This window comes from Scyliorhinus torazame, chromosome 12 (genome assembly GCF_047496885.1).
Source record: "Scyliorhinus torazame isolate Kashiwa2021f chromosome 12, sScyTor2.1, whole genome shotgun sequence".
Lineage (NCBI taxonomy): Eukaryota > Metazoa > Chordata > Chondrichthyes > Carcharhiniformes > Scyliorhinidae > Scyliorhinus > Scyliorhinus torazame.
Genome location: NC_092718.1, coordinates 195,520,583 through 195,541,330, shown reverse-complemented (window position 1 = coordinate 195,541,330; position 20,748 = coordinate 195,520,583). Strand labels below are relative to the sequence as shown.

The 20,748-nt window shown below is 45.2% G+C and overlaps 1 protein-coding gene across 13 annotated transcripts in view; it reads left to right on the top strand.

Moving 5' to 3' along the window:
* The window catches only part of myo18ab (myosin XVIIIA b), a 351,310-nt gene that overhangs the window by 283,510 nt on the left and 47,052 nt on the right, over positions 1-20,748 (top strand). For all 13 annotated transcript variants that reach the window (XM_072469598.1, XM_072469597.1, XM_072469599.1 and 10 more), the window contains 2 exons: positions 15,829-15,939; positions 19,165-19,269. In XM_072469598.1, the coding sequence (XP_072325699.1) occupies positions 15,829-15,939; positions 19,165-19,269 (216 nt within the window). The remainder of the gene's footprint in view (positions 1-15,828; positions 15,940-19,164; positions 19,270-20,748) is intronic.

Here is a 20,748-nt window from a genome sequence, read left to right as displayed (position 1 = left end):
GCAGAGATCTAGAAGCAGGTGTGACAGATCCGTTTGGCCAGTTGTCTTTCTGAACTCCAATTATAATGTAGTTTTGAAACTGGGGGAAGAGGTGGGTAGTCACAGAACGAGCAATCCAGAGGCCCAGGCTAATTTTCCAGGGACACAAGTTCAAATTATATCATGGAAGTTGATGGAATTTAACATAACATAATGCCATAACTTCCTTGGCGTTACAATAAATGAGATTGCCACTTTGTGCCCAATTATTTAGGTGAAACTTTTTGATGTTGTCTCGCCCAACCTTTTGACTTGGTGGGGGGAGGGCGCGAGTGCAGGGTGATCAGAGGTGGTGGTTAGGGGGGGGGGGGAAGAAGAGTCCCGTGGTGATTCTGCCTGGGTCTGTATAACTGTACAATAGTTACTTGGCAGAGGTTTTAATTTTGTTGTAACCGTGTCAGCACCATCTGAAATTGCAATTTAAAGAAAAAACAATGTTATACATTGCATTTTCAGATGATTCCCAGTGCAGCGCAACCGCCATGGAAAAGGTTACAAACCTTACCTGTGAAGTCCAGGTAGTGTTTTCTCAGTGCATCTATTGGGGAAGCCCTGCACTGGATGTTACAGCTCTTAATTTGGAAAGAAACGGTCGTCTATGGTGACCATGAAACCAAAGTTGATTGTCATTAAAACCTATCTGGTTTAGTAATGTCCTTTTCAGGAAGGAAATCTGCCATATTTACCTGGTCTGGTATATGTGTGACTCCGGGTCTACAGCATTGTAAACTCTTAAATGTCGACTGAAATGGCTGAGGAAATCACTCATTTGGACGGATCACCTCGAATGGGTATGTCAGAGATGATGATGGTGGTGCCAGATGTGATGGCACAGTGTTATATAGAAAGGAGTTGCCCTGGGAGTTCTCAACATTGACTGAGTGTCTGGAAGTGTAATGGCATCAGGTAAAACATGGACAAGGATACCTCCCTGCTGGTTTCCACACAAGTGCTAGGCAATTCACCAGGTGGACCGCACCACGTCATCAGGCAAAGCAAAGGGTGGAGGGATTTGCCTCCTCATCAACTCCTCCTGGTGCTTGGATGTGGCGACCCTGGCGACCTACTGTTCCCTGGACCTGGAATACCTGACCGTGAAGTGCCGCCCATACTCTCTTCCACGTGAGTTCACTTCAGCCATTATCACATAGGTCTACATCCCACCCCAGGCAGAAGTGAAGAAGGCGCTGGACGAAGTGTACACTGTTATAAACAATTACGAAATTTGGATAGGTTAGGTGAATTGGCTAGGGTCTGGCAGATGGAATTCAATGTTGCCAAGTGTGAGGCTATCCATTTTGGGAGGAATAACAGCAGAATGGATTATTATTTAAACGGTAAGATGTTAAAACATGCTGCTGTGCAGAGGGACCTGGGTGTGCTGGTGCACGAGTCACAAAAAGTTGGTGTGCAGGTGCAACAGGTGATTAAGAAGGCTAATTGAGTTTTGTCTTTCATTGCTAGAGGGATGGAGTTCAAGATTAGGGAGGTTATGCTGCAATTGTATAAGGTGTCGGTGAGGCCACATCTGGAGTATTGTGTTCAGTTTTGGTCTCCTTACCTGAGAAAGGACATATTGGCACTGGAGGGAGTGCAGAGGAGATTCACTAGGTTGATCCCAGAGTTGAGTGGATTAGATTATGACGAGAGGTTGAGTAGACTGGGACTGTACTCATTGGAGTTTAGAAGGATGCTGGGGGATCTTATTGAAACATATAAAATTATGAAGGGAATAGATAGGATAGATGCGGGCAGGTTGTTTCCACTGGTCGGGGAAAGCAGAACTAGGGGGCATAGCCTCAAAATAAGGGGAAGTAGATTTAGGACTAAGTGTAGGAGGAACTTCTTCACCCAAAGGGTTGTGAATCTCTGGAATTCCTTGCCCATTGAAGCAGTTGAGGCTCCTTCTTTAAACGTTTTTAAGAAAAAGATAGATACCTTTCTAAAGAATAAAGGGATTCGGGGATATGGTGTACGGGCTGGAGAGTGGAGCTGAGTCCACGAAGATCAGCCATGATCTCATTAAATGGCGGAGCAGGCTCGAGGGGCCAGATGGCCTACTCCTGTTCCTAGTTCTTATGTTCTTATGAAACAGAACACCCGGAGGTGTTGTTCATCGTGGCCGGGGACTTCAACAAGGCCAACCTCAAGAGTGTACTGCCAAAATTCCACCAGCACATCTCCTGTCCCACCAGGGGCGACAACACTCTTGACCTATGCTACTCAAGAATCAAGGCCGCCTACCGTTCCATCCCCCGACCGCACTTTGGGAAATCAGACCATAAGAAGGTGCTCCTTCTCCCAGCATACACGCAGAAACTCAAACGGGAGAATCCAGCTAAGAAGGATGTGCAGTGCTGGTCCGAGGAAACAAGAGCTCCTATGTGACTGCTTAGAGACAGTGGACTGGTCTATATTTAAGAACTCAGCGACCAACTTAAAGGAGTATGTCACCACCGTCACAGACTTCATCAGCAAATGTGTAGACGACTGCGTGCCAAAGAAAGCAGTACGTTCGTTCCCCAACTGGAAACCATGGCTCAATCGTGAGATTGACTCCCTACTGAAGGACAGGTCTGAGGCGTTCAAGTCAGACGACCCTTACCTATACAAGTAATCCAGGTACGACCTCCACAAAGCCATCTGAGATGTCACGAGATGCCAAGGGGCTGGTTTAGCACACTGGGCTAAATCGCTGGCTTTTAAAGCAGGCCAGCAGCATGGTTCAATTCCCGTACCAGCCTCCCCGAACAGGCGCCAGAATGTGGCGACTAGGGGCTTTTCACAGTAACTTCATTGAAGCCTACTTGTGACAATAAGCGATTTTCATTTCATTTCATTTCATTTTCATTTTCAAGAGAGAATATCAAACCAAGCTAGAGTCACAGACGACAGATTCTCGGCGGTTGTGGCAAGGCCTAAACAACATAGCGGGCTACAAAGCGAAGCCGAGCAGAATCTCCGGCAGCAGCACACCCCTCCCAATGAACTCAATGCATTCTATGCACGGTTCGAGCAGGAAACCAACAATCCGCTGTCAAGTGCCCCAGCAGCCCATAACTCACCCATACCCACCATCACAGCTTCCAAAGTCAGAGCGGCCTTCCTGAAAGTGAATCCTCGGAATGCGACGGGCCCGGACGGGATCCCTGATCGTGCACTCAGAGCCTGCGTGGACCAGCTGGCAGATGTGTTCACGGACATCATTTACCTGTCCCTACTCCACTCTGAGGTCCCCACCTGCTTCAAGGAGACCACCATCATACTGGTGCCAAAGAAGAACCAGGCAAGGTACCTCAATGACTACCGTCCGGTGGCCCTGACTTCAGTCGTAATGAAGTGCTTCGAGAGGTTGGTCATGAAGCGCATCACCTTCATGCTCTCAGAATGCCTTGATCCACTGCAATTCGCATACCGCTGCAACCGGTCCACAGCAGACTCCATTTCCCTGGACCTACACTCATCCCTTGAACATCTCGACAACAAGGACTCCTACATCAGCCTCCTATTTATTGACTACAGCTTCGCCTTCAACACCATAATCCCAGCCAAGCTCATATCAAAGCTCCAAAACCTAGGACTTGGCTCCTTACCCTGCAACTGGATCCTCAACTTTCTGACCCACAGATCACAATCAGTAAGAATAAACAACAACACCTCCTCCACAATAGTCCTCAATATAGGGATCCCGCAAGGCTGCGTACTTAGCCCCCTACTCTACTCCCTGTACACACACGACTGCATGGCAAAATTTGGTTCCAACTCCATCTACAAGCTTGCTGACGATACGACCATAGTGGGCTGGATCTCGAATAACGACAAGTCAGAATACAGGAGGCAGATAGAGAACCTAGTGGAGTGGTGCAGCGACAACAATCTCTCCCTCAATGCCAGCAAAACTGAAGAGCTGGTAATTGACTTCAGGAAGCAAGGTACTGTACACACCCCTGTCAGCATCAACAGGGCCGAGGTGGAGATGGTTAGCAGTTTCAAATTCCTAGGGATACACATCACCAAAAATCTGTCCTGGTCCACCCACGTCGACACTACCACCCAGAAAGCACAACAGCGCCTATACTTCCTCAGGAAATAAAGGAAATTCGGCATGTCCACATTAACTCTTACCAAATTTTACAGATGCACCATAGAAGGCATCCTATCTGGCTGCATCACAGCCTGGTATGGCAACTGCTCGGCCCAGGACCGCAAGAAACTTCAGAGAGTCGTGAAAACAGCCCAGTCCATCACACGAACCTGCCTCCCATCCATTGACTCCATCTACACAACCCGCTGCTTGGGGAAAGCGGGCAGCATAATCAAAGACTCCTCCCACCTGGCTTACTCACTCTTCCAACTTCCTCCATTGGGCAGGAGATACAGAAGCCTGAGAACATGCACGAACAGACTCAAAAACAGCTTCTGCCCCGGTTACCAGACTCCTAAACGACGCTCTTGTGGGCTGACCTCATTAACACTACACCCCTGTATGCTTCATCCGATGCCGGTGCTTACGTAGTTACCTTGTGTTGCCCTATTATGTGTTTTCTTTTATGTATTTTCTTTTATTTCCTTTTCTTTTCATGTACTTAATGATCTGTTGAGCTGCTCGCAGAAAAATACTTTTCACTGTACCTCGGTACACGTGACAATAAACAAATCCAATCCAATCCAATTATTACATCTAAGAAGAGAGAATCTGACATCTCCTTTTGACATTTAATGGCATTCCTATCGCTGAATCTCCCACTATCAATGACCTGGGGGTTAACATTGATCAGAAGCTGAACTGGACCAGCCATACAAATATTGTGGCTACAAGAGCAGGTCAGAAACCTGGAATTCTGTGGTGAATAACTCGTCTCCTGACTCTCAAAAGCCTGTCCACCATCTACAAGGTACAAGTCAGGAACGTGATGAAATGCTCTGCACTTTCCTGGATGAGAGCAGCTCCAGTAACAAACCAAGAAGCTCAACGCCATCCAAGGCAAAGCAGTCCACTTGATCGGCACCCTATCCCCTACGTTAAGCATTCATTCTCTCCAGCACTGGCACACAGTTGCAGCAGTGTGTACAGTTGTAGCTGTGTACCATCTAGAAGATGTGCTGCGGCAACTCACCAAAGCTCCTTCAACAGCACCTTCCCAAAACACATGGCCTTTACCATGTAGAAGAACGAGGGTAGTAGATGCTGTTCCTTCATTGTTATGGGTCAAAATCGTGGAACTTCCTAACAGCACTATGGTGCTAGACGACAGCGGTTCAAGATGGCAGCTCACCACTATCTTCTTGAGGTCAATTAGGGATGGGCAATAAAGCTGACCTAGCCAGTGACGCCCACATTCTCCCTGAGAGAGAAACAATTTGCTGCAAAAAGTATACCTTCAGAAATGTAATTTGTTCTGCCTTTTGTCAGCCATCTATCTGAGCATTCCTTGTCAGTCTCCTAAAAGTGGCACGATTGGATCCATTCATTTGGACTTCTGCCTTGCTAATTCCCATCAACTGTGGCACTGTCTCATATTGCATTAATAATTTAGCCATTGAATGTCAGGTCTTCCTTATTAACACAGCGTTGATTGAAGGCACAATGGCGAACTCTTGCTCAAAGTGGTTTGTTGTTTCCGAGGTGGCAGTTGGTGTCAGCACTGGATCCTTGACCATGTCCGGTGCCGCTGTTCATCAGCTAATATAATTAACTTAATGCTGAAATCAACTGTTACTGAATGATTCTTTTCAGACCTGAGCACTTCCCATGAGCAATTTTCATTGAAAAATGTTAGGACTGTATCTGTAACTTATTTTAATGATCAGTTTCACCAGCATCAAGTTTCTTATGAACAGGTATATATTTTCCAGCACCGAAAATTCTTCCGGGAGAAGAAAAAACTATTGAGCGTGATTTTTCCACCACATTGCGCCTGCCACCAATCCTGTTGCGCCTGGAGCATCCGGGACCCAGAACGGGCTTTGCACCGGATGCCAAGCCAACTGTGCGTCATCAGACTTGCAGATCTGGATCATTCATTCACTGGCTGTGATCCAAATAATCATATTTAAATGATCCGTGAGGCTCATCTGAATGTGTGCGGCCGGATTGAAGTCGAAATCGACTAGCACTCGGGAGTCACCGGCCACACCAGTGAGGCCTCACCCAGGTATCAATTAGAACTGGTTTCAACAAGTAGAGACCAGGCGTGGTGGTTACTCTGGGGGGGTCTCGTTTGCACCCCCTGAGTGGTTGGGGATAGGACAGGGCAATGCCAACCTGACACCCTGGCAATGCTCACCTGACACTTCCAGAGTGCCAGGCTGGCAGTGCCATGGTACAGGGCCTAACGGGGGTCCATGAAAATTGGTGGGACTGAAAGGGAGGGCTGTAAAAGTTGAAGCTCTCAGCTACCCCATATCGGTGTATGCTCACTTGCGTGGGGGCAGGTCAATGCCCTGATGCCCACCAGGATGGATGGATGTGACACCCTGGCAATGCTAACCTGACACTTCCAGAGTACCAGGTTGGCAGTGCCATGGGACAGGGCCTAATGGGGATCCATGAAGATTGGTGGGACTGAAAGGGAGGGCTGTAAAAGTTGAGGCTCTCAGCTACCGCTTATCAGTGTATGCTCACTTGTGTGGGGGGGAAGTCAATGCCCACCAGGATGGGTGGATGTGGGGCAGGTTCACCGTTGTGCCTGGGTAGCGAGGTGGGAGGGGGGGTCACCTCGCGATAACTTTCAGTAATGGGAAGTTAACCCTGGAGGGTTGATGGTGTTGCCCTTGTCTGCGGGAGCCATATGCTTCATGGGTGGGGGTGGTAAGGGGGCCTTCATGCTCACTGAGAGATAAGGGCACCCTTTCGAAATGGCATCTCGATCTCTGAGAAGCCAGACTAGCTGACAAGTTTAGTTCTCCACTGCAGAAAAAGATTCTTGGGGTTGACCGGTGAGAAACTCCCCAAGCCCCCAAAAATGACTAAATGTGGGTAAATACAGGTCTGGATCTCACCTAAAAGGCCAGTGAGAAACAACCCGCTAAACCTGCCCAAAATGACACACACATTTTTTGGGTGAATTGTGCCCTAAATGGAGAAAAAAAGACCAATTGGATGAAAAGAAATTGATATTTCACTTCATTATCCAAAAGTGGACAAGCATGTTCTGGTAGACCAATGTAACTTGGGAACAATACCCTCAGTTACAACTCTACCTTTTGTAAGTTGCAAAGCTTGCCACGGACAGAAATTCATCCGGCTTCCTTTTGACCACTAGCCGTGAATCTGCACTTGTTCTATACGATGGCAGCTTATTCCTCAGGTACTTGACTCTCTGCACATCTAAGCTAGTTCTATGCTTTTTGTAACTCGTACACCTTTTTCTCCTGTTCAATTGGAATGATTCTAATCCTTTGATTATGTTAGAACTTATTCCTAAATCTTATGATCCTGTAGAGACCAATAACTTATAAAGATTGATGCATTTCCCAGTAACTAACGGATGTAAACTGAAGGAAAATATTTCTCACTTTAAGACTTTTACTGTAATAGCAAATTAAAATCAACATAGACCAAACTTTAATTAACAGGTAACTCCAGGTATTTTTGCAGTAACGCAATCAACCTATGTCGTACAACCCCTTTTGCTGTGCACTGCACTCCCGGCAGACGTGTAGGATTACAAGAACAAGTCCAAAGTAACTCCCAACTTTCCAGGCTCACTTCTCCCTGCCACTGTCAAAACAACTAGGGTCCTTAACAAGTCATTCCACCCAACCTGAGCCTTCCAGATCAGAGTTAACCAGCAAGGCCCATCATGGCGACTCCTTGTTCCCTAAATCTTCAGATGTCCCATTGGTACTATCCCCTTCGTTATGAACAAAAAACTAACTTCCAAGCATCCTGCTTTGTGCTTTTCTTGCAGCATCTGCTACTATACCAGACAGCAATATCTAATTTCATTTTATCTCCCAAGGTAGCTGCTCCTATGCTGTGAGTCACTGTGGAAACTGTCACTTGATATACTGATGTTTGGGATGCATGCGGAAATCCAACATTCACAACACTTTTCCCAAATAAAAAGCCTAACTTTTGATGGGCCCTTAAACTAGATACCTTTGCAGTCAGCCTCCTCTGAACCTTTATATTTCCCGAATCCATTCTTTATGTGCCTCACCAAGTCCTTATACAAACAATGGATAGTTTTTCTTGTTTTATATTTAACTGTCCTAACAATGCATTCAAACATCATGCTTGCTTTCACAATGATCTTGTGGAATTAATCACAGACTTTCAGTGACACGTATATTGTAGCCCCTAGATCCTGGTTGTGTTCAGGATGGGAGAAAATTGTTCATGGTATGTATATGCTTGGCGTTGCCCCTGTTACCCACATTTCTTGAAAGAGACCTGCCAAACATGAGACCCATTTTCCCAATTCACCTAAATCCACCTGCAAGGTTCTTACAGATACATGGAATGCCCTATTTCAGATGATCAGATATGTTCTTATTTTGTCCCCATTAACACAAAGATAGTGCCAGACTACATAATGGAGGCTGCCTTGATGGTAAGACAAGAGTATGTCTTCACAAGGGCTGTGCATTGTTCACTTTAACCAGTACTACTATGAACAGCTTGTTAGGATATCGGACTAGATCCCAACATTTGTTAAGATACCGGACAAGAACCCCAAACAATTGTTTTTAATTTGTAACACTGTGAGGAAGGATACTTCACCCCAGGAGAGAAGACTCTGACCAGTGTTTTTTATGTTAAAACAAACTCCTATTTAAACACTGAATTAATCACATTAACATCAATGAAAATAGCTTTACAGTTATCAGTTTAAAAAGTTCTTAAACACAAAGGGAACGATCTGCCCAAATGGGGACAGAATCCTGTAGAGCGTGAAATTAGCCAGGTGTTTCCTGGCGCTCCGAGCACCAAGAAGCGCCCCGCTATCTAACTCCCATCCGGGTAGGTTGGGGGCCTCGGCAAGGAGCTCCTCTACAAAGCCGCAATTAGCCCTGTTTTCGGCACTGAGGAGCTCTGCTCGCCGGAACTCCTCAGTGCAGTGAGCGACCTGATCCCCAAGCCCCAACTCACTATATGGAGGTCCCTGGACCTACCCCCACACCCATCCCCACACCTGCATGGGGATCACCCTAGCCCGATCACCGCCGTGTAAAAAATGCCAGCTGGCAGTGCCACCTGGGCACTTTGGCAGTGCCAGGCTGGCACTCGGGGTGCACTGCTGGGTGCCAGGGTGCCCAGGTGACACCAACAGTGCCAGGGTACCACCGTGCCCATAGGGCATGCATCTGGAAGCCTCCAAATCCCTGGAAGACTCCCAAGAGTGTTTTTCTGTCTTGTCCTCATCTGCGCAGACCATAGAATTTACAGTGCTGAAGGAGGCCATTCGGCCGATCAAGTCTGCACCGAACCTTGGAAAGAGCATCCTATTTAAGCCCACACCTCCACCCTATCCCCATAACCCAGTAACCCCACCCAACCTTTTTGAACACTAAGTGCAATTTAGCAGGGCCAATCCACCTAACCTGCACATCTTTGGTCTGTGGGAGGAATCCGGAGCCCCCGGAGGAAACCCACGCAGACACGGAGAACATGCAAACTTTACACAGACAGTGACCCAACCCGGGAATCGAACCCAGGTCCCTGGCGCTGTGAAGCAACAGTGCTAAACACTGTGCTACCGTGCCGACCAGTACTAACCCATGCTTGCTCAAGGTTTCCCAAGGTGAGGGAGTTAGATCCCATGCCTTGGTTAGATCTCGGGAAGGAATATTTGAGTGAGACTAGCTATCTCACTCTAAGATGCAGATTTACCAGAAAGTACTTCCACCCACAATTGGTGGGATTCACATCACGACATCTCGCGAGATCACGTATGATCACATGAGGCATGGCGAGCCTGGTAGATATCAGAAGTGGGATCTCCCGGCATCTACCACCCACATTGCACCGTGCTTCGTTTCGTGACCAGTAGTTCCCGCTCAAGGAAAAACATATTGGCCGGGATTCTCCGAAATCCCGGCCAAGTGTTGACGCCGGCGTAAACACCGGAGTGGTGTTCGCCGGCGTCAATGGGCCTCCTGGCCCAGCAATTCACCGGTATTCAGGGGGCTAGTGCGGCACCGGAGTTCTGCGTGCTGCTCCGGTGCCGAAAGGCAGCTATGCATGGCCAGCCCGGGTCCGCGCATGCACACGATGGCCGTCTCTGCGCCAGCACGTGCGCGTGGTTGTCGTCACCGCGCCGGCGTGGAGCAACACGTCGGGAACCTTACAGCAGGCTGCGTGGAAGGAGGTAGGCCCCCTCCAGATCACGGCCGTCCACCGATCGGAAGCCCCGTGCGTGGAGGTCCCCCCAAGAGTCAGATCCCCCCGCTCCCCCCCCCCCCCCCCCACCAGGCCATCCACTGCGACCCCGGGTCCTATCTCCCGCCGGGTGGTACCAGGTTGGAACCACGCCGGCGGAATTTAGTGGGAGTTTGGCCGGTCGCTCGCGGAGAATCCCTGAGGGGGGCCTATTTCAGCGGCCCCCAACCGGCGCCACGGCGGGCGTGATTGGCGCCGATTCTAGAATCTCCACCCGGCGTCCGAGCGGCGTGGCGGGAACTTCCCTCGCCGATTCTCCGACCTGGCGCGAGCTCGGAGAATCGCGCATTTTATCTGTATCTGCTACTAACACCAATTAAGCAACCCAATACAATTCAAATGCCAGTTATAAATAGAGTTAACAAACAGATTATTTGCTTACATGTGCAGAGACTTTTGGAGAGAGACTCTTTTCAGAAGCAGAACCAGTACACTTCTGCTGCACCTAGCAGCATTTGGCAAAAGTTGCTGTTCATCTTAAAATCCTTCTGTCTTGTGAGACTCATATCCTATGGCAAACTACAAATCGACCTGGCTCTTCCTGTGAATCACATAATCTGTATCCCACTAAGATGTCACATGACCTGCTTCCCTGGGACTAAATACAAACCCTCATAAATTATCTAGTCTCCAGCAATCATAATATTCCATTATCCCTCTATATTTAAGTAGGTAAATGGTTAGAAACCATGGTTACCTCACTGTTTACGACTTCTTAATTACAGCTTTAGCAGACACACAGTCTGGATACCTTACCGTGGGTTCTTTAATAATATTACTACAAAAATCATGGGCTGGATTCTCCGTCGGCGGGTTGCTCCATTTTGCCGGCAGCCCGGAGGTTTCCCGAAGAAGTGTGGCTGCCCCACAATGGAAAACCCCATTGACTAGTCGGAGAAACGGAGCATCCCACCGGCGGGGTAAAGCAGACATGTGGCATGGCGGGGCGGAGAATCCAGCTCTGTATATCTTAACCCAGGCTTTTAAAAACCTTGCTGCAGCAGATATAAAATATAACCTATCAATTTCTACATTCATGCAGCTATGCATGTGAATGGTAGGTACGCGAGGTCAAGGCCAAGTAGGTTAGTTCCTTGTATTAATTCCATCAACGTCTGACACGGCCCCAGTCTGCAACCATGTTCTCTCGGTTATGGCCAGCTTAATCAGCGTGGTACTGCTAAGCCACTCCTGATGGCGATCGTGAAGTTCCCAACCACTTTCTGTTCTCTTGCCTCCCACAGAAGCGATGTTCAATATTGAGTAGTACTGATTTATTAGTTGAGGGAGTTCTAGATAGTTATCAGCCAGAGATATTATTTACCTCATTGGACATGAAGCCATGTCATTTTGTGGTTTCGAGTCGAGATTGAAGACTCCATAGGCCACTGCCACTCGACACTGCCCTACCCATTGGGTCTATTCTGCCCATGGGGCAGACCATTCCCAGAGATAATGAAGGACAAGTCTGTGATGTTGGCTGATAGCCTCATTGAGTCATATCTGTCAGACTGTTGCTAGTCTATGGATCAGCTTTGTCAACTTGTGCATCGGATCCCAACGTGTTGTGGTTTTTGACATATTGCTGGGGCTAAAATTGCTGTAGTTTTATCATGTTATAAATATATTATATATATATATATATATATAAATACCCCTAAAGTATACTTGTCAAGTGTTTGAGCGTTTAACATGGGACCAGGTTGTCATAATTTTACAAGGGAAGATCAAAAATCAGTAAGTTTGAACAAAGAACAAAGAAATGTACAGCACAGGAACAGGCCCTTCGGCCCTCCAAGCCCGTGCCGACCATGCTGCCCGACTAAACTACAATCTTCTACACTTCCTGGGTCCGTATTCCTCTATTCCCATCCTATTCATGTATTTGTCAAGATGCCCCTTGAATGTCACTATCGCCCCTGCTTCCACCACCTCCTCCGGTAGCGAGTTCCAGGCACCCACTACCCTCTGCGTAAAAAACTTGCCTCGTACATCTACTCTAAACCTTGCCCCTCTCACCTTAAACCTATGCCCCCTAGTAATTGACCCCTCTACCCCGGGGAAAAGCCTCTGACTATCCACTCTGTCTATGCCCATCATAATTTTGTAGACCTCTATCAGGTCACCCCTCAATCTCCGTCGTTCCAGTGAGAACAAACCAAGTTTATTCAACCGCTCCTCATAGCTAATGCCCTCCATACCAGGCAACATCCTGGGAAATCTCTTCTGCACCCTCTCTAAAGCCTCCACATCCTTCTGGTAGCGTGGCGACCAGAATTGAACACTATACTCCAAGTGTGGCCTAACTAAGGTATTCAACCGCTCCTCATAGCTAATGCCCTCCATACCAGGCAACATTCTGGTAAATCTCTTCTGCACCCTCTCTAAAGCCTCCACATCCTTCTGGTAGTGTGGCGACCAGAATTGAACACTATACTCCAAGTGTGGCCTAACTAAGGTTCTATACAGCTGCAACATGACTTGCCAATTCTTATACTCAATGCCCCGGCCAATGAAGGCAAGCATGCCGTATGCCTTCTTGACTACCTTCTCCACCTGTGTTGCCCCTTTCAGTGACCTGTGGACCTGTACTCCTAGATCTCTTTGACTTTCAATACTCTTGAGGGTTCTACCATTCACTGTATATTCCCTACCTGCATTAGACCTTCCAAAATGCATTACCTCACATTTGTCCAGATTAAACTCCATCTGCCATCTCTCCGCCCAAGTCTCCAAACAATCTAAATCCTGCTGTATCCTCTGACAGTCCTCATCGCTATCCGCAATTCCACCAACCTTTGTGTCGTCTGCAAACTTACTAATCAGACCAGTTACAATTTCCTCCAAATCATTTATATATGCTACAAACAGCAAAGGTCCCAGCACTGATCCCTGTGGAACACCACTGGTCACAGCCCTCCAATTAGAAAAGCATCCTTCCATTGCTACTCTCTGCCTTCTATGACCTTGCCAGTTCTGTATCCACCTTGCCAGCTCACCCCTGATCCCGTGTGACTTCACCTTTTGTACTAGTCTACCATGAGGGACCTTTCAAAGGCCTTACTGAAGTCCATATAGACAACATCCACTGCCCTACCTGCATCAATCATCTTAGTGACCTCCTCAAAAAACTCTATCAAGTTAGTGAGACACGACCTTCCCTTCACAAAACCATGCTGCCTCTCACTAATACGTCCATTTGCTTCCAAATGGGAGTAGATCCTTTCTCGAAGAATTCTCTCCAGTAATTTCCCTACCACTGAAGTAAGGCTCACCGGCCTGTAGTTCCCTGGATTATCCTTGCTACCCTTCTTAAACAGAGGAACAACATTGGCTATTCTCCAGTCCTCCGGGACATCCCCTGAAGACAGTGAGGATCCAAAGATTTTTGTCAAGGCCTCCAGCCTCCTTCAATATTCTTGGGTAGATCCCATCAGGCCCTGGGGACTTATCTACCTTAATATTTTTTAAGACACCCAACACCACGTCTTTTTGGATCTCAATGTGACCCAGGCTATCGACACACCCTTCGCCAGACTCAACATGCACCAATTTCTTCTCTTTGGTGAATACTGATGCAAAGTATTCATTTAGTACCTCGCCCATTTCCTCTGGCTCCACACATAGATTCCCTTGCCTATCCTTCAGTGGGCCAACCCTTTCCCTGGCTACCCTCTTGCTTTTTATGTACGTGTAAAAAGCCTTGGGATTTTCCTTAACCCTATTTGCCAATGACTTTTCGTGACCCCTTCTAGCCCTCCTGACTCCTTGTTTAAGTTCCTTCCTACTTTCCTTATATTCCACGCAGGCTTCGTCTGTTCCCAGCCTTTTAGCCCTGACAAATGCCTCCTTTTTCTGTTTGACGAGGCCTACAATATCTCTCGTTATCCAAGGTTCCCGAAAATTGCCGTATTTATCCTTCTTCCTCACAGGAACATGCCGGTCCTGAATTCCTTTCAACTGACACTTGAAAGCCTCCCACATGTCAGATGTTGATTTGCCCTCAAACATCCGCCCCCAATCTATGTTCTTCAGTTCCCGCCTAATATTGTTATAATTAACCTTCCCCCAATTTAGCACATTCATCCTAGGACCACTCTTATCCTTGTCCACCAGTACTTTAAAACTTACTGAATTGTGGTCACTGTTACCGAAATGCTCCCCTACTGAAACATCTACCACCTGGCCGGGCTCATTCCCCAATACCAGGTCCAGTACCGCCCCTTCCCTAGTTGGACTGTCTACATATTGTTTTAAGAAGCCCTCCTGGATGCTCCTTACAAACCCCGCCCCGTCTAAGCCCCTGGCACTAAGTGAGTCCCAGTCAATATTGGGGAAGTTGAAGTCTCCCATCACCACAACCCTGTTGTTTTTACTCTTTTCCAAAATATGTCTACCTATCTACTCTATCTCCCGCTGGCTGTTGGGAGGCCTGTAGTAAACCCCCAACATTGTGACTGCACCCTTCTTATTCCTGATCTCTACCCATATAGCCTCTCTGCCCTTGTCCTCCTGCAGTACAGCTGTGATATTCTCCCTAACCAGTAGCGCAACTCCGCCTCCCCTTTTACATCCCCTTCTATCCCACCTGAAACATCTAAATCCTGGAACGTTTAGCTGCCAATCCTGCCCTTCCCTCAACCAGGTCTCTGTAATGGCAACAACATCATAGTTCCAAGTACTAATCCAAGCTCTAAGTTCATCTGCCTTACCCGTAATACTACTTGCATTAAAACATATGCACTTCAAGCCACCAGACCCGCTGTGTTCAGCAACTTCTCCCTGTCTGCTCTGCCTCAGAGCCCCACTGTCCCTATTCCCTAGTTCTCCCTCAATGCTCTCACCTTCTGACCTATTGTTCCCGTGCCCAACCCCCTGCCATACTAGTTTAAACCCTCCCGTGTGACACTTGCAAACCTCGTATACCTTTGATAAGCTGATTATTGCACAGATAACCTTCAAAGCAACGATTCTGAATAGGAACCTGGTGACTGTTAAATTGTACCTTGCACATAAGTATCTGAACACTAACCACTTATGTTCCAGTTATGAACCAGCTAGGTTACTTTTAACTTTCTGGAATATAAGTGAGCCCAGGTTTCCTTCCACACCTGAGTGTTATTCTCTGCCCTTTGCTGGAAAGTGTAGATGTGTCGTTACTGGACATGAACAAGATCGAGCTTAGCGAGGATGATGCATTGTTCAGGCCCTTTGCAGTGTTCACCATCTGGTTTCACGCTTAGACAAGAGACCGGAAGATTACTGACGACTAGCAGTTAATACTGAGGCGTGAAGAGAGAACATTTTAAAATAAAGAATTGTTTCTGTCAACGTATTTGTGGAAAATTAATTGTCAAAGCAATTCAACATTTCCAGAGTATAATATTTTTGCCCAAATTTAGGCTAAACTTCGATTGGAAATGGAAATGGAAAGGCACAGACAAACTCAAGCAAAGGAGATTGAGAACAAAGAGGAGGAGGTGGAAGAAATTAGACAGTCTTGCCAGAAGAAGGTAAATTTTCTTACTGTAATACCTAGTGACTATGGAAATATTTCTGTAAAATGAGTAGTATTTGAATGACTAGTTGGTCTGTACGTGTTGGATGCTTGTAGCTGTCACAACACACCCACTCATATTTAGAATCCCATAGTATTTGTCTTGTACCGCATCAAAATACGAGAAGTTAAAAGGAAGAAGACGATATGCAGCAGGTACTTTTTTCTATTTGCAGTGAACATATGAAATAAAATTTGTGATTTCACTCAAAATGACACATTTTCCATGAAGAAAAGTTTACTATAATTTTAAAAATGCTTATTGCATCATAATGTTGTAGCTTACAGCTCTGTTAAATACTGATTAAAATAATTCCTCAATACCTCGGTTACGATCAACTCTGAAATCAAGTCTAGTTTTTAATAAATTTCATATTGATCTCAGTTAAATGTAAACAGTTAACAAGATCTATGTGAACAATTCATGAAGTATTTTATGGTAAACATTACTGAATAGTTGGTAGAAGGCAACAGAAAGTAAATTGAAAGGTTGGAAACTGCAACATGTTATGTCGGGAGTATGAATGAAACTTTAATATTACCATGTTGGTACATGATTTCAGGTTCATCGGTTAGAATACCTGATCACTTTCTGACAAGATGGTATGGCAGCAATAGTCTAGAGCAAATGATCTTCTCTAGACTAGGGCGTATTCAATTTATCCATGGTGGGAGGGGAGGGGGACTGTTGGCTCAGTAATCTGATGTCCTGTTTGGATCAGGTTGGTTCCAGCCTCCTTCCTGTTGGGTACCTTCAGGACCTGCTTCCTTACCCTACCCATGGACTGCAGCTCTGTGGGTTGAACCTGCTTTTGAGCACTCAAGAAGATAAAGTGTTTATTCTTAAGAGTACAAATGGCTAATGTTAACAAATGGTGGAATTATGCCAAATTTTCTTCTGTAATTTTTCTTAATTACCATTTTTAACATATTTTGGAATTATTCTGCGTTGTATTATATGTTAATTCGATAGAAGCATTTGCAATATTTTATCTTCATTTGTATTAATGAAACTGAGCCAGATCAAATTCTGCCTATGGTTAATATTTTTTATGGCAGGTCAAGATACTGTTGCAATTAAGTAGTAGTAGAATTTACCCTGTATCTGGCTTGCACATGAAGTGAGGAAGCCTAATGATTTTCACAGCAAAACTAGCTTGATTTATTGATTCCTTTTAGAAATTAATCAATATTGGTTGAGTAATTCTCTGACCTCAAGCAACCTTTTCTATCACATTGCATTATCCAATAAACTAAGTACTAAAACAAGATCAGTTGACAGTAAAATGCCCCAAAGACTTGATGCAAATTGTTCAGCGTGAGTTTTGCCAGCACCTGGGCTTGTTCGGAGAGTACTTTACATAGCATAGCCACTAGCACTTCAAGAAATGTTGAGCTTTCCAGTGTCCTAGAAACTACAAAATAGGAGTGGTAAGCAATGCCAATACGATATGAAGTAAATGTCATTTGCAAAATAGAAAATTATTTTTACTTATTAACTTTTTAGAATAGATCATGTTTGTTGCAACTGTAATCAGGCCATGGCTTTTCATCTTCCTTTTTATAATCCTCCTTTTATTAACCTCTCTGTTGCGGGGGGAAAAGTACAGCTATTTAGCTATTCTGCTTTAGTGTCCTTCACTCTCCCATTCACGAGAAATCATATGGAGGCTCTTGGAGTTCCAAACGAGGCCTTTATTACAATGCCAAAGCACGAGTTAATGGCATTCCAAGTTGGCACGCCAAAAAAGCGAATTGTACTGACAGATATACATCAGATTTGGTTACAAGAAATTACCATGTACCAATCATTTGTTACGAGTTATCTATGTCCAATAATGACTATCAATTAATTTTACATCATGAATAATATGAGAACAATTAACAACAAGTGCATGCTCGCGATTATAATAGGCAATCAGTGTAAAGACACGTCCACGCTATCTCCTAATATTTAGCACCAGCTCCCCATTATCAAGAATGTGGTTTTCAATCACCTCCCCTGTCTAAGTATAATGGCCTTCTCAAGATAAAAATAACAATTCTGTCTGATTATGTGTCTCCTCCAGACAACTTGACACCAATACAAAATGGTGTAAAGAGCCCATATTCGTCATTGCCACGCTTAATAATGGCCATCTGTTGTCTGTCTCTTCACTGGGACCCCATCACCAGCTGATTTACTACAGCTAACAACTTCAGTTTTTATGTATAATACAGATCAACGCAGAAGAGTTTTAACCCTTTCAGAACTTGGTGGATAACTAGAGTTATAACACTAATTCTGCCATAATGTCTAAAACTACTCTTTCACTCCCTGGTGTATTCTCTATATTTCTTTTGATTCTCTCCAGTATGTCTAGCAATATTTTTATTTAGTGCCTCCTTTTAAGAATCAGTTTAGTTTTAATTCCTCTATACCTGTTCTTTTGTTTGCATTCACTTTTTACCTCCGAGGATTATATTTATTTTGCACTCTTATTTATCTTGGCTTTAAATATTTCTACCCTAAATCAGCCTGTCTGCTACCTTTCCCGCAAAATTACTTTGAGCTTGATCTCCCCTTAATTCACTGAATTTTCCCTTTATACAGCATATTTTATATTTGACTATTTATCGTTTTATATTCTTGTATTCACTCTGGCCTACTGCTCTCACATGTTATTTGCACCATTTAATTTCTAGAACTAACTGAAATAATGCTTCTTTCCTGGTTGGGCTAGAGACATCCTAATCCAGAAAGCAGTCCTGGATGCACTCCTTAAAAAGTTTGTTCATTCCAACTTATTTTGAGATAATTGAAATTAAATTTAATGTTTTGTTTGGAAGTTGGCTCATGTTGTTCAGAAGCCTTTGCAAGCTATGATTCCAACCAGTGGAGAATTTTCTCCGATTCTCATTTACTTAAATTGTCCTTGGGCTCCTTGGTGCCACGTTTGCCATATGCTGTCTTGATGTCAAAGGAAGGCGTTCTCACAATGAGGTGATATTTTGCACAGGAAAGGTTATCTTAAAGATTCTACTAGATAATTGGAGTGAATGACCCTGATAATAAAGCTATTTGAATTCCAGCTCCCTTTTAACCCTTGTGCATGTTTACATTGAAGATCAATTTGTTTTCTTAAATTATATTATGAAAGTTTGGAATCTAATACTGTTTTGCTTATGTTCCTTTTGTCAGTTAAAACAATTCGAGCTGCAGTTAGAAGAAGAGTATGATGAGAAACAAAAAATTCTGAGAGAGAAGAGAGATCTGGAGAGCAAACTGTCCACAGTCAGTGAACAGGTAACATTTATAAAATCCTGCATTAATGATGTCCTTTAAGAATTGAGCAACTGTATGCAGTTTTGCGATTTTTCAATAGCCGAATATCAGCATTCCGTATTTGTAATCGGTAGTTAAGATCTTGACGTTTTAAGATCTTAACTACCTTAAGTAGTTAAGATAGTTGACTACCTTAGTTTAGATTAATTTAGATTAAATTACATTAATTTAGATTAGGGTAAGCCATCCCATGAGAGCCTAAAATCCGAAATTAGTAAGAGTAGACCTTTAAGCTGGTTCTACTGGTGCATAAACACAAGCATGGACCAGTTGGTCATTTGGCCTACTATTCTATATGTTCTGTGTTTAAGAAAAAATAGTTCAAGTACCTTTGATGCCAAGTTTGAAGAAAGCATACCCCAAGCAGAATCAATCATAGAATCCCTACGGTGCAGAAGGAGGCCATTCAGCCCATCACGTCGGCACCTACCCTACAAAAGAGAGCCCTACCTAGGCCCAATCCCCTACCCTATCCCTGTAACTTCATCTAGGGGCAATTTAGCATGGCCAATCCATCTGACCTGCACATCATTGGACTGGGAAGAAAAAGGAACACCCGGAGGAAACCCATGCAGACAAGAAAAGAATGTGCAAACTCCACACAGTCATCCGAGGTCTGAATCGAACCCGGGTCACTGGCGTTGTGAGGCAGCAGTGCTAACCACTGTGCCGCTGTGCCGCCCTGGTGGACCAGTTGGTCATTTGGCCTGCTTCTATTCTATGTGTTCAAGAAAAAATAGTTATAGTACCTTCGATGCCAAATTTGAAGAAAGCATGTTACTTGGAAAATCTATGGGAGTTGACTCCTTCCCCAAAGCAAAGTCAACTGGTGAACAATCCCAACAGGCGGCCCAATCCATTTTGAGGGCTTGACACCTTTGGGTTAATGGGCTGAGGTGGGAAAATAATTGCCCTAAGCAGGCCACCTGCTCCTAACCTGTGCCGTATCAGACAACCTAAATAGCCTCTGGACCAGAAGTGGGATCATGGAAAGGGGAGGATGAGAGGTGCGGGTGATTTACTTAAGTGTGCACTCTTTAAATTTTTGTGCACAGCACAATCGTGCCTGCATTGTAATTTAAAGGGGCTGACTTCAACATGGCCTGCACAGAAGCTTTGGGTTGTCATCTGACCACGTAACATAGAGGAAACATTGAATTGGCCCCGCTGTGACAATGACCCAGCTTGTTTTCATGGAGCCAGGAGGAACAGATTTTCTCGCAAAAATAAATTAAAACTTGCCTACTGAGCTCCTCTTTTAGCTGGATCCCCAACTGGTACTGCACAGACCTTGCACATGCACATAGTCTGCCCACTATTGACTTAAAAGGACAACCGTGGTCTTGTGTATTCTATTGGCCCCTGACTTGATTGGGCCCTCTGGCCATCCAGTTACTGATGTTGGGGAAGATCAGTAGGAACAGGGAGGTAAATAATTCC